The following is a 15,378-nucleotide window of genomic DNA, read 5'->3' on the forward strand; positions in this document are numbered from 1 at the left end:
GCCCTGGGCCCCATAGCAGTCGCCTGGTCTGCCGCTATGGTAGTTATACCCCTGCTTCTGATTAACTTCAAATGTGGTAGAGTATATTAAACATATTCCGCAAGTGACTGTTCAACTGTAGCCGGAGCAGTCAGAAGCTACAAGCAGCAGGACGCGTTTTACGTACTGTCGACCTCAAGTACAACAGGTTCAGACATTACAACTTTGAAAGCACCAGGTCAGCCTCAGAAACTTATATCCCCATTGACTTCTATTGGGAAATGAGATGCTGCGGCTCCCTAACTGCATAACGACCGCTCTGTGTATGGTCGTAGCCTAATATTTATATCATGGAAAATATCTCAGAACTGTTTTATCATCCTAGATATACATATGGACAGCCGGTGAGAGGTCACATAACTGGAAAGATATGTCGTAATGCTCTATTTAGTCCAGATCACATCTGCAAGCCTATTGATGGGCAGGTAAGGATCAAGTCATGACCTAGGATATGACTGATCAATGGATGGATGGATGGATCGATAGATAGATAGATAGATAGATAGATAGATACTTCTTTCTAATGAAATAAAGCTGATTCACTCAGTAATTTACCTCTTCTGCTGTCTGTAGACTGATGTGAATGGATGCTTCACCGCACAAGAAGACACCGACCTCTTCAAGTTTAAGTACAATGGGTACATGAACTATGTGGACGTGGAGGCTTCACTTGAGGAGGATGGAACCGGTAACAATGATTTTTAAATTAAATTAGTATTTATTATAGGCACGTGTACGGGGGTGGCAAAATCTTCAGATTTCTTTTTATGGACAGAGGGCAGCACGGTAATCTCAACAGAAACCCCATGTACTCTGGATTAGACAATAGAGACCCATGGACCTCTTCCTTACTCTCAAATTCTGCCTAGTCTAACGGTATAACCTTTCAATGAACACATTTTCATATTTCTATAGTGTTTTAATGCTTTACCACTTTTGCACAACAAAATCATCCTTAAAAAATATGAAATTGTCTAAAAGAATTTTAGAAAAAAAGATTTCTTTGAATCCCGTCAACTGGCCGCTCATGTAGAGCTCTTATCTCTGACCTCTAGACTTTATAAACACTCATTATGGCTAAATTCTTATCAAACTGATAAGAATATACTTAAATAAGTGTTTATGAGGTCAAGAAGTCAGAGATGAAAGGTACATATGAGCCATCAGATGAGGGGATTCAAAAACAAAGTCACAACAAGTAAACAGACAGTTTTTTTAATGCTTGTATCCCAGGAACAGCTGGACATTTTTAATAAAGACCAACTGAAAGAATTGTTTTTTTTAGTCCACAATGAGTAAAATGCCAACATAAAAAAAACTGCCCCTGAAGGTGTACATAGCCTTTAAGGCCAGAATCAACCACACTTTTTTATAATTTCCCATCAATTTTATTCTGGATTATTCTCGTTATTTATTTTTTGGGTATTTGTTACATCTGTTTTTTTGGGCATTGTTAAAGTCCTATAGAATAGCCTATGGGCAGTCAAGCAAGAAAAAGCCATCCCAGCAGATTGTCAATTTATTAATGTCTAAGAGGAATAATAGAGGGATAGCACATTTGCGATTTATGCTGCTGAATTATTTCATGGGGAATACATGTATTTACTAAAATAGACATGTCAGGACCTCTTTATATGTCATTGGGCATATTTGGTACTATTAAGTAAGCCCATGGGATATTCCATTCAATATAAACTGAAAAGGTACTATTGTATATACATATAGATCAACATTTTCTATTTTATAATAATAATAATCAATAAAATGCAAACTAGAAAATCCCTTTAACCCTCATCCTTGACATTGTGAAACATCCTTTTTCTACTTCCCTGCAGGAGTGCAAAGAAAAGCTGCAAAATACATGGTTATCACAGACATTCTTGCCAAGGTAGAATTCATTGAGTCCAGAGCTGCCTTTAAGTTAGGAATTGACTACAGAGGTCAGGTAAGTTATGATATGGCACTCGTGGAACAGACATTTTTTTGGTACTGAATAGAGATGAGCGAATCAATTGTAAATGAATCTAATTTGATAAAATTTTCCCCAAAATTCTACTTCCGGATAAATTTTAAGTTCTGGAGATTCAATTCGGATAAATCAGGACCTTGGTAAAGGCCTTACCCACAATGCCCTGCAGTGACGAGATAGACTTGTCTATTAGGAACTATGCAAGGTCCCAAACAGAGAGGTCATTGTGAGCTCAGCCACTGATGTGATAGGACGCGTCTGTCACAGACACAGCTGGTGGGCCCAGGACAGCCAGTTTAAGGTCTTACAGGAACAATGTTAGGGATGGGGAAGATATACAGTTGATATAAAAAAAAGTCTACACACCCCTGTTAAAATGTCTGTGATGTAAAAAAATTAGACAAAGATAAATCATTTCAGAACTTTTTCCACTTTTAATGTGACCTATAAACTGTACAACTTAATTGAAAAACAAACTGAAATCTTTTAGGTAGAGGGAAGAAAAAATATAAAAATAAAATAATATGGTTGCATAAATGTGCACACCCTTAAACTAATACTTTGTTGAAGCACCTTTTGATTTTATTGCAGCACTCAGTCTTTTTGGGTATGAGTCTATCAGCATGGCACATTTTGACTTGGCAAGATTTGCCCACTCTTCTTTGCAAAAACACTCCAAATCTGTCAGATTGCAAGGACATATCCTGGGCACAGCCCTCTTCAGATCACCCCACAGATTTTCAATCGGATTCAGGTCTAGGCTCTGGCTGGGCCATTCCAAAACTTTAATCTTCTTCTGGTGAGGCCATTCCTTTGTTGATTTGGATGTTTGCTTTGGGTCGTTGTCATGCTGAAAGATGAAGTACCTCTTCATGTTCAGCTTTCTAGCAGAAGCCTTGGCATGATGCTGCCACCACCAGCTTCACTGTGCGTATGGTGTTCTTTTGGTGATGTGCAGTGTTGTTTTTGGGCCAAACATATCTTTTGGATTTATGGCCATAAATTGGTTTCATCAGACCATAACACCTTTTCTCACATACTTTTGGGAGACTTCAGATGTGTTTTTGCAAAATGTAGCCTGGCTTGGATGTTTTTCTTCGTAAGAAAGGCTTTCGTCTTGCCCCTCTACCCCATAGCCCAGACATATGAAGAATACGGGAGATTCTTATCACAGGTACCACACAGCCGGTACTTGCCAGATATTCCTGCAGCTCCTTTAATGTTGCTGTAGGCCTCTTGGTCCCTCCCAGACCAGTTTTCTTCTCGTCTTTTCATTAATTTTGGAGGGACGTCCAGTTCTTGGTAATGTCACTGTTGTGCCATATTTTCCCCACTTGATAATGACGCTCTTCACTGTGTTCCATGGTATATCTAATGCCTTGGAAATTATTTTGTCCCCTTCTCCTGACTGATACCTTTTAACAATGAGATCCCTCTGATGCTTTGGAAGCTCTCTGTGGACCATGGCTTTTGCTGTGGGATGTGACTAAGAAAATTTCAGGAAAGACCAACTAGAGAAGCGTAACTTTATTTGGGGTTAATCAGTGGCACTTTATATGATGGCCGGTGTATGCTGACTCCTAGTTAACAGGATTTTGAATGTGATTGCTTAATTCTGAACACAGCTACATCCCCAGTTATAAGAGGGTGTGCACACTTATGCAACCACATTATTTTAGTTTAGTTTTTTGTTTTCTTCCCTCCACCTAAAAGATATCAGTTTCTTTTTCAATTGAGTGGTACAGTTTATAGGTAACATTAATGGTGGAAAAAGTTCTGAAATGATTTATCTTTGTCTCATTTTTTTACAGCACAGAAACCTGACATTTTAACAGGGGTGTGTAGACTTTCTATATCCACTGTATGTAGGTAGGTAGATTCAATTGCTTGAGAGGTTTTAGCACTAGGGAGAAGATAGGGTGAGTTAGTGAAGCTGTTCAGCTATATACAGACTGTGTTGCACTGTACATCATCCTTCAACAAGACATTGGGGGTCATTTATTAAGACTGGCATGTGAATGCGGACACATTCTGCGGACGTGTGAATGGAGCCTTAGACCATTTTCTACACCTAAAACAGGCGTAAAAAATTAATGAGACGGGCCCTTTCCCGCACACGCCACGCCCCCCTTTTTAGACCTGGCGTAAGCGGGTAAAAGTCGCAGATTGAGGCACAAATAACTTTTGTGCCACAATCTGCAACAGATATACGCCAAAAAGTATATCTGTTATTAAATGACCTCCATTAATTTTATGAGCAGGAGCCAGCCTTTTTTCCAAAATATTTTGGTAAGCTTCTACAGTTTAGGCTACTTTCACACCTGTGTTAGGTGCGGATCCGTCTGGTATCTGCACAGACGGATCCGCACTTATAAATGGAAACGCTGGTATCCGTTCAGTACTGATCCGTCTGCATAACTAAGTAAAAAAAAGTCTAAGTGTAAGTCAAACGGATCTGTCCTGACTTACATTGAAAGTCAACGGGGGACGGATCCGTTTACAATTGCACCAATATTGTGTCAATGTAAACGGATCCGTCCCCATTGACTTACATTGTAAGTCAGGACCGCCAGGCGGACACCAAAACACTGCAAGCATCGTTTTGGTGTCCACCTCCAGAGCGGAACGGAGCCAAACTGATGCATTCTGAACGGATCCTTATCCATTCAGAATGCATTGGGGCTAAACTGATACGTTTGAGGCTGCTTGTGAGAGCCTTGAAACAGATCTCACAGGCGGACACAAAAACGGCAGTGTGCAAGTAGCCTAACAAATGTGCTACAGTTCTCTATCCAGGGTCACTGGCGGCATATCTTTTTGCCACTGAGATTACACAATTGTCCCATTTTTTCCAAAAGCCTCGACAGCGTATTTTGCCACAAAGATTGCCTAATTTCAAGTTTTTTCCAAAAACCTGGTGCAAATTCTGTACAGTTAACAAGTTCACAAATAAACATATTTCACTGTATCATCAGCAGCGTGTATTTTGACATAGACTTTGCACAGTTGCACCTTTTCTTCCTAAAGCCTGTTGCAACTTTTCCACAGTTAAAAGGCATACAAAACTTGTATTTCCCAGCATCACTGGCAGCAGTATATTTAATGCAGATGTTACGGAATTGCACTTTTTTTCCCCAAGAACCAGTTGCAAATTTTCTATAGTTAAGGGTACATTCACACAACTGTGCTGCTCCCATGCCCATGTTGCAGACAGGGCAGAGAAGAGCTTCCGTGTGTTTCCATGGGCTTCCGGCTCAGTGCCGCAAAAGATAGGACAAGTCCTATCTTTCATCATATCTTGCAGATCGTGGACCTATTGAAAGCAATGAGTCTGCACCACGATGCAGCATTCACATGGCTGTTGCCCAAATTTTGTGGACCAGCAGTTTGCAGTCTGCATCACGGGCATGGCAGCAGCACTGTCATGTAAATGTAGCCTAAAAAGTGCACAATATGCGTATATTGTTACAACACCAAAATGGCTGAAGAAGTTGTCAAATTGCATAGTCTGACACTATCCTATCAGGGCTGCGAGTGGCAGACTGTGCCAGAATACGCTCCCAACCGGTAACACCTAGATGGTCCTTAATTGCAGATGCTGGCAATTCATTCAGAAACTTATAACAGGAATTAGAGATGAACGAAGTTTTGAAAAATTTGACTTGACAGCTTTGCCGAAGTTTACCAAGAAATTTGATTAGTCACAAATCACTATAAATCAGGTATAGCCAGGCCATTCTGCCTTAGGATACGGCCACACAGAGCAGCTGTGGGTTGCGGCCATGCTGCTGTGAAGAAGCACGCGGCCAATTAGCCCACTTTTGCCTTCTTTTCAATATAGAAGGCCGCACTGTATAGTCGGTATTCATTGTTAATGACCATGCAGCACCTTTAAACAGGGGCTGTTGCTGGTATGGTGGTTGGCTGGTTAGGTGGGGACACAATATGCTGGCATACCCACTTCTCCAACCCCAGCGCTCTCCTGCCCTACAGGTTGGAGCCCTTCTTCTGCCATCTGTTTTTCCAGATCATCTAATATCGATGAGAATATGTCATCAGGAACATGCTGTTTCTCTTCTGTCTGCATCTCGCTGACTTTTCTAGGAAGTAAAGACAACAAATGATGAGGATGGTCATTATTAAGACCTGGTCCCCCCCTAAGGGGTGTAGACTGGATGGTATTGGTTGGCACACTGGCACTGAAATAATAAAGGCATCCATCATGTTGGCATTGAATTATTTTATTAATCGTTTTCAGTAACACTGTCACTAGCACGTGAGTGCTTACCATATCTCTCCCTATGCTCCGCTCACAGGACAATGGTGGAGACCGCGCTGGCTGTGACATCACCAGGGATGGATACCTGAGGATTGTCTGGTTGCGCGGTATTATGGGTGCTCCCACATTGTAACACGTGCAGCTGCCATTTTAGGGAAACCTGATTTGCATTTGGATTTGTTGTGAAGTTTTAATAAACTTCGGACCGAATTTTGCTTCGAATGCTTTGCGTCGCTCAACACTTGTAGGAATAATTGAGAAATGGCACAACATAGAGTCCTAAAAAACATGCTCCAGAATTGCTACTAAGTAGTTACTAGAAGAGACATGTCAGGGGAGGTGACAAGTCCTCTTTAAGGACTATAAGAATTCTCACAAACCTTAAAAAAACTGATCTTTCTGGTGTTTCTTCTCTCAGATGGTGCTAAGAGGGCCAGATGGACTTCCATTGGTAGGGGAGGATATTGAGCTGTATGTTGATGAAGAGAGAAGAGAAGAAATCTACACAACTGATAAATATGGGATGGCAAGATTTACCTTAGAGGCCACCACCTTAACTAACAAAGTGATTAATCTTCGGGTAAGTAACACTAAGAATAAATCAATATGAGGAGATGGCTTTCAAAACTAGTTCAAAAAGTTGACATGACACCACTGAAAACTTTGCTAGGGAAGATGTTTGTCATATCATGTCAGTCATTTTTAACCGCTTAGCGGCCAATGATCATACATGTACTGAATATCATTGGTGGCTAAGGAATGAATGGAGCTGGAGATAATTCCAATCTTGGTCGCATAGCCCCTCAGACGTCATGGTTAACAACAACTGTGGCAACTTGGGAATGCGTTCCCTCTGTCCTACAATTTCCACCACTGTGACATTATGGCATGGTGCCAATCAGTTTGTATGTCAGCCAGGGCCTGCTGAGAGGTAGGGCGTAACAGAATACCAGTCAAAACTGCTAATCACTGCAATACGTAAGCATTGCTGTGAATAGTACAAGTGATCACAGATTCAACTCCCCTAAGAGGAATTTTAAAAAAATAGTTAAACTTTTTCAAATGTTTAAAAAAAATACCAATATATGAAAATTCAACCCCCCTTTCCCATTTCTCGTATAAAAAAAATAATAAACTTACGGTAGTTGGTAAAACCACATCTGAAAGTGTCAGTAATATTATAATATCACGTTATTTATGGGTGTCAGAATGCACAAAGCAACTTACAAAAAAAAGTACTTTTTTTTAAAGTAGTAAAACAGGGCCCCTAAAGCAGAGGAGAGCGCATGCACAGCTATTTCTGGAATTCCGATAAAAGTAGGAATGGAGAGCGCACCATGCAAGTGCAGCCACCTCTGCAGTGACCTCTTTGGGAGTTCCAGAAATGTCCTCAGCTATCTTCAGAATCCCAAAGAAGTGAACGGAGGGTGACCACCCTTTCATTGTGTGTCTTCCTTCACTTTGACTTTATTTACATTTAGTCATAGACCACAATTTTTTATTTTTTTTTCAGATTTTTTTATTTTTAGTATATAAACTGTTTTATTTTCAATTTTCATCATACAAAAAGTTCCATAAAGCACAAAGGAAAGAACAGATAACATACACATTGACGGAATCAAGAAGGTTCACAGGCATTTAATGTCTATTTATCCATTATTCCTATCAAAAATCTGTCCCTATCTTTTTATTCTGTTTCTTTCCTCATATCAACAATATATAACAGAAAATTTATAGTGTCCTAATCTTTCCTTCCACCACAATCTGTGAAATATACTTAATACCATTTTTTTTCCAAAATATATAATCATCTAACCTCTGGAACTCACTTAAATTTATATTCCCCCATATGGGGGTATTCTTTAGTGAAAAATTTATACCCAATAACTTTTTGACTTTAACCCATACCAAGTGCATCATCTTGCTGATTGGACATTTCCTACCCTTCAATTTTATAATTCCTGTCTCCAGAAGACTAATCATGTTATATTGGAGCCCTTTAAACTCACCCATCAGAAAGTGACGTATTCTGTCATCCTCTGTCATTAACCATTGAAGCTGGGATGCATAATAATAACCTCTAAAACAGGGAACCGACAGACCCCCATCTTCTTCATCTAACCATAAATATTTTTGTTTCAACCTAACCCTTTTTTTCCCCCATATTAGGTCATTTATCATTCCTTCCAATGCATTAAAGCAACGATCCCCTATCCACACAGGACATGATGATATGACATAAAGAATCTGTGGTAACAGAACCATCTTAATAATGGCAATTCGATCCGCCTGCCGAATCAGTAATTTTTGCCAAGTGCTTATTTTATTTTTTACCCTTTTAATCATGGGGGAGATATTAAGTTCTACATACTCCTGGACCCTTGAACTGATTTTTATTCCAAGGTATTCAAATGCTTCTGTGGATTTTAATATCTTCACATTTATATCCGTTCGCTTAATTTCATAACCGACTGGGAGCATCACCGACTTCATCCAGTTCACCCTGAAACCGGAGATTTGTCCAAACTGGTTCACTATCCCCATCAGATATGGCAACGTTTGTGCCCCCCCATCCAAGAAAAACAAAATGTCATCCGCATATAAGCATATTTTGTCTAATGCCCCCCTTCCCCCAAACCCCCTGATCTTATCGTCGGCTCGCACCTTGCATGCCAACGGTTCCACAAATATGGCAAACAATAATGGGGAGAGTGGGCACCCCTGCCTGGTTCCCCTCTGCAACCCAATTGGCTCAGATATCTCCCCGTTTATTTTTATCCTCACCTTCGAATGATAATACAACAATTGTACCCATCTAATAAATTTTTCCCCTAAGTTAAACGCATGCATTATTTTCCAGAGGTATGCCCACTCCACCCTGTCAAACGCCTTTTCCGCGTCCAATGACAGGATGGAGTGGGCACCCTCACCACCCATCTGGATATTTAACAGTGCCCGTCGAATGTTCGTTTGAACCTGACGTTTTGGCACAAAACCCGACTGGTCAGGGTGTATTATTTTCCCTATAACTCTTTTTAAACGATTTGCCAGCAACTTAGCACATATTTTAAAATCAGTGTTGAGAAGAGAGATGGGGCGATACGAGTCCACCCTTCTCTCGTCCTTCCCCTTTTTCCCTATCAGGGTTATTACAGCCTCCGAGAGGGAGGCTGGAAGTTCACCCCTGTCCATTGCATCGTAAAAAACCTGCAATAGAACTGGGAGAATAACATCTCCATACCTTCTATATATCTCAAAAGGGAGACCATCCAGCCCAGGGCTAGTGTTCCCCTTTATAGATTTCAAGGTATCCCGAAGTTCATCTAATTCTATAGGTCCATTCAATAGTTCCCTATCCTCCTCCGAGAGACTGGGGAGCCGCACACCCTCCAAGAAGACTTTTATATCCTCACACCCCCCCCACTCCCTCCGAGGAGTAGAGGTCCTTATAATATTTGACAAATTCCTGCTCAATCCCTCCCGGGTTGGATGTTATCCCCCCATCTCTCCTCTCAACACACTTAATTCTATTCTCCCCCTTTTGGTTCTGTACAAGTGTGGCCAGCAGTCTCCCCGGCTTCCCGGATTCCCTAAAATACCGGGCCCCCTCAAAAAACACTCTTTGTTGTGCCTTATCTGCCAGATAATTTTTCAATAGGATTTTGGCCTCTTCTAACTGAGCCGCCATTTCGGGGGATTTATTTTTCAGGAGCTCCTCTTCTATTTTCTTTATTTTCTCCCCCAGCTCTTTCTCCTTTTTAGCAAATTCCATTTTTAGGCCCTTGATTCTACCCACGAGGATACCCCGTAGGTATGCTTTAAATGCATCCCATACATACCCTATTTGTGTGGACCCTAAATTAATTTGCCAGTACTCCTCTATATCTGCAATTATACCGTCATCTTTATTTATCAAGTTTAACCAATGCGGATTCAGCCGAAACTCTCTTCTTTTTGACCTAACATTAGTTTTAAATGTCAAGCTCACCGGGGAGTGGTCTGAGATACTATTAACCTCATACTTCATTTTGGAGATCTGGCCTATCAATTCTGGGCTAACTAATGCCATATCTATTCTTGACATTGTTTTACTCCCATGACTGAAACATGAATATATTCGCTTGTCATCATAAAGATATCTCCAGACATCTATCAATGATAGTTCCTGAGTTATTCTTTTAAGAAGTGTTGGCTGACTTATGTCATATTTATCGTTTGATGTCACTGAGTATCTATCTAGCTTACTATTCATTACACTATTGAAATCTCCCATTACTAGTATGGGACATTTACCTCTGGAGTCTGCAAACTCCACTAGACGGTGAATAACATAAAGGGAGAATGGTGGTGGTATGTACACGAAGGCTAATACACAGACTATTCCATTCCATTGACAGTGGAGGAATACATATCTTCCCCTATCATCAATCTTCTGATCTAGTGGGAGGTAATCCACTTTATGATGAATATATACACTGACGCCACATGAATAGGTAGAAAAACATGAATGATATTGGTACTTTGCCCATTTCCTCATAAGTAAATTTATCTTATCCTTTGTATTATGTGTCTCCGTTAGTCCCACAATGGCCGGGAGATGTCTAATAACCATATCAAACACCATAACTCTTTTAACCTTATCTCCCAGTCCACGTACGTTCCATGTAATTATCCTACTCATAAGTACCTCCCACCCATGGATTCTTGTTTTTCCTCATCCCCAACCCCACAGGACATCCATTCCCTCCCATTGCCCATCCTCCTTCCCTCCCTTTCCCTCTCCCTTGCCCCCCCCCCCCCTTATCCAATCCCCCCCCCTTCTGGTCGGTAGAAATAGAACATTTCCCCGTCTCATCTCTTCCACTCAGCCCCTTCCTGCCCTAACCCTTCCTCCCCATAACCCATCCGACACCCTACTTATTCCTTTTTTTTTTCATGTTCCTATACCCTTGGCGTCTAGCCATTCCACTGCCTCCTCCGGAGACCCAAAAAAACTAACCTGGTCGCGATATATAACGCGAAGTTTAGTGGGGTATATCAGAGCATATTGTATCTGAGCTGCCGCTAGTCTCTTCTTAACTTCTTTAAACTCACGCCTTTTTATCTGTGTTGCTCTGGAATAGTCTGGATATATCTCAATATTGTTTCCATTAAACTCAATTAGTTGCATCTTTCTTTTATTTTTCATTATTGCATCTCTGTCCCTACTACTTTGTATTCTGGCCAGAATTGCCCTAGGTCGGCTCCCTTTTGGGGGGGGTCTCCCCGGTATTCTATGTGCTCTTTCTATTACAAACCATTGAGATAGACCCTCATTTTTAAAAATATCCTGTAGCCACTGATGAATAAACCCTGTTGGGTCCTCTCCCTCCACCCCCTCAGGGAATCCCACTAACCTAATATTTGATCTCCTAGACACGTCTTCCATTGTAGTAATTCTATCTAGAAGGGTCTTTTTTTTCCCCATCCATCCTTTCCACTCTTTTTATAACTCCTTCTAGATCCTTTTTCATACTTCCAGCAGATAATTGCAGCTCTTTAACCTTATCCCTGACTTTATTCATATCCTCTTTTATAAAGGAGAGGTCCACCTGTACTGACGCAATCTTGAGGGTCAGCTCCTCTAGGCTATGATTCGATTTTTGCACCGCTTCCAAGATTTCTAGCAGCTTCCCATCTACTATATTTATTCTCTCCTCCATCCCTTCTCCACTACCCAACCTCCTATCCATCCCCCCCTGGTCCACAGAAACCGGTGGGTCCCCCACTTCCTTCTGGCTTCCAGTTCAGAAGCACCTTGATGTAATTACTGTTGCAGCATTGTTGCTTTGGTGGCTGCAACAATATATTTATTAGGCTACTTTTACACTTGCGTTGTTAATTCCGGTATTGAGATCCGGCAGAAGATCTCGCTACTGGAATTAAAGGAATCCGTTTTGAGTTTACACATCAGTATGCATCCGTTCTGTTAGGATGCAGTTGTGTGAAATCTAAATGAGAAAAAAAACTGATCTAAGTGACGGATCAGTTTTTTTTAGGCGAGGAGGAGCCCACAGATTTTCTGTTTACACCCTTTGGGGGCATTGCTGCGACCTCCCCCAAAAAAAAACACAGAAAGCACAATTCAAGAAATCCACCAAACCACTGCAATAAAATACAATGTCAAACTATCACCCCCCCCCCCCCCCCCCCCCCCCCCCACGCTCTTATAGTCAACAGCAAAAAAAGTCCAGTAATGCAAAAAAAAAAGTTTGACTCCTGATCCTCTTCTCCTCTCTTCTTCCCGTTTCACTCCCGGGCACCAGGATACGCAAAAACTCAGTTCTCTCTTAGCTCAACCCTTACTCCTTGAGCCTCTAAGATCAGAACCATATATCGTATGGCACCAAATCATCACCTAGAACCCGCCAATCAGCAATATTCCGGTGTATATTCAAATGCAATAGCTGAGAGAGTATATTAGTAAGACACTGTATATAATCACATTTTCTGCATATAGTCACTCACAATAACTGGAGCAGCCTGTTAGCATGGAGACAGTAGGTTAGCAGGTTTAGCTAATGAATAGGCAGTTAAGGCTGCTTTCACACTAGCGTTCGGTATTCCGTTCGTGAGCTCCGTTTGAAGGAGCTCACGAGCGGACCCGAACGCAGCCGTCCACCCCTGATGCAGTCTGAATGGAGGCGGATCCGCTCAGACTGCATCAGTCTGGTGGCGTTCAGCCTCCGCTCCGCTCGCCTCCGCACGGACAGGCGGACAGCTGAACGCTGCTTGCAGCGTTCGGGTGTCCGCCTGGCCGTGCGGAGGCGTGCGGATCCGTCCAGACTTACAATGTAAGTCAATTGGGACGGATACTTTTGAAGATGCCACAATGTGGCTCAATCTTCAAGCGGATCCGTCCCCCATTGACTTTACATTGAAAGTCTGGACGGATCCGTCCCAGGCTATTTCCACACTTAGCTTTTTTTTGCTAAAATAATGCAGACGGATCCGTACTGAACGGAGCCTCCGTCTGCATTATTATGGGCGGATCCGTTCTGAACGGATCCGCCCGAACGCTAGTGTGAAAGTAGCCTAACTAGTTGCTCCGTTACGTTAATCAGTTAGTTCCTTTTAACAAAAGTGGAGAATAAAGGGTCAATCTCACCAATCTTCAGCCGCAGGATGATGACACCCAAGGACACCCGTTGAGGACAACAGACAGGCATCAGACGAAGTGACCCAGAGAACCTGAGCATCAAAAATGCCACTCACACCCCCTGATGACACAGCGGCATAGGGACCCTCGGCAGCAGGAACATATGATAGCAGTAGCCTTCCCAAACACGCCGCAGACCACAGGAGCGAGCTCAAACAAAAGCGCTCAGCGGAGGAAGCCAAAGGGAGAAGGCTGGTGCCAGATCACCGCCGCCACTCCGTCTAATGAGCCCGCGATCACGGCACACAAACATCCATCAGGAAAAGGCACCGACCCTGGAGATAGCAGGAGCAGACGGAGGACACCGACATCCGTAACTCAACGGAGCAGCCAAACAGGAGAGGACGGAAGCAGAGTCATCACCACTGCTTGAATTCACAGTCGCAGCATACACCCGGAAGAGACTCCAACCCAGGAGGCGGCAGGAAGAGGTGGAAGACGCCGGCACCAGCGATTCAGCAGGGCATCCAGGCGATGGGGAGGGGGCGGAGAGCACGACGTGACGTCCTCACGTCATCACGTCCTGGAGCTTCCTGTATAGACCACTAGTTGCCAGATTTCACATTTGCCCTAAATAATTGTAAAACTTTACTTTTATTATTCTTATTTTAAAATACTCTGGAAACTTCTTTAAAACTTCCAGTTCAGAAGCACCTTGATGTAATTACTGTTGCAGCATTGTTGCTTTGGTGGCTGCAACAATATATTTATTAGGCTACTTTTACACTTGCGTTGTTAATTCCGGTATTGAGATCCGGCAGAAGATCTCGCTACTGGAATTAAAGGAATCCGTTTTGAGTTTACACATCAGTATGCATCCGTTCTGTTAGGATGCAGTTGTGTGAAATCTAAATGAGAAAAAAAACTGATCTAAGTGACGGATCAGTTTTTTTTAGGCTTCTAAAAAAAAATCGCATCCACCGCCATTGACTTACATTGTTTTTAGTGCCAGATCCGCTTTTTTCCGTTTTTATGACTGGACACAAAACCGCAGCTTGCAGCAGTTTTGTGTCTACTCACAAAACAGAATGCTGCCGGAACAGAAGACATCCTGATGCATCCTGAACTGATCTCTTTCCATTCAGAATGCATGAGGAGTGGACTAAACGGAAACGTTATTTTCTGGTATTGAGATCCTCTGCAGGATATAAATGCCGGATATCAATACCGGAAACAACGCAAGTGTGAAAGTAGCCTTAGATAGCCACGCTGGAAGTTTTAAAGATGTTCCCAGAGTATTTTAAAATAAGAATAATAAAAGTGACGTTTTACAATTATTTAGGGCAATTGTGAAATCTGGCGACTAGTAGTCTATGACTAAATGTAAATAAAGTGGTTGTGGTAAATACGCTACACATTAGCCTGGGTCTTTAGTGCTATATTCCTTCACTTTGGGGGGCCCTGTTCTAGACATAAGTGGGGGTCTTGCACCTATCTGACATTGGTGGCATATCTTAGCAATAGGCCACCAATGTGTGAGATGAGCCAACCCCTTTAAGAAGGGGGGTAATTAAAACCTGTAGTTAATCTCTCACTTTCTGTCTGTTTTTCGTTGCCACCATTTCTAACAAGAAAGGTATCATAATACGCATGAATCAGCAGGATCAACCCTATAGACACGCATGTCTGGTTTAAATGGGTTGGGCCTGCTGACCAGAGCTCCTTAAGTATACACTATATATTAGCTTATGAGATCATCTACAAATAGTGTCTCTATTTCTGATGTATAACATGGAAAACCCAATGATTTCAATGAGAACTATGTAATGCTTTATTTCTCCACTGGTGGCGCTGTGTCACTCCTAAGATTATAATAGATTTTTAGTTGATGCCTTGTGATGAGCTTATTTTGTAGGGATTCTTAAAAAAAAAAAAAAATCATACATTGCATAT

At 41.9% G+C, this 15,378-nt stretch overlaps 1 protein-coding gene and 1 long non-coding RNA gene across 2 annotated transcripts in view; both read left to right on the plus strand.

Annotated features, from left to right (window-relative positions):
- The first annotated feature begins 617 nt into the window (after positions 1-617).
- On the plus strand, positions 618-6,774 carry LOC122939845. The gene is made up of 3 exons (XR_006390183.1): positions 618-727; positions 1,875-1,984; positions 6,706-6,774. It is a non-coding gene; the product is annotated as an uncharacterized LOC122939845 (long non-coding RNA).
- Positions 6,775-6,810: 36 nt separating this feature from the next.
- Positions 6,811-15,378, plus strand: part of LOC122942214 (alpha-2-macroglobulin-like protein 1) — a 103,104-nt gene continuing 94,536 nt past the window's right edge. Inside the window, exon 1 of the mRNA XM_044299714.1 lies at positions 6,811-6,867. Within this exon, the coding sequence (XP_044155649.1) occupies positions 6,811-6,867 (57 nt within the window). The remainder of the gene's footprint in view (positions 6,868-15,378) is intronic.

The sequence above is a fragment of the Bufo gargarizans genome, chromosome 6 (assembly GCF_014858855.1).
Source record: "Bufo gargarizans isolate SCDJY-AF-19 chromosome 6, ASM1485885v1, whole genome shotgun sequence".
NCBI classification, from domain to species: domain Eukaryota; kingdom Metazoa; phylum Chordata; class Amphibia; order Anura; family Bufonidae; genus Bufo; species Bufo gargarizans.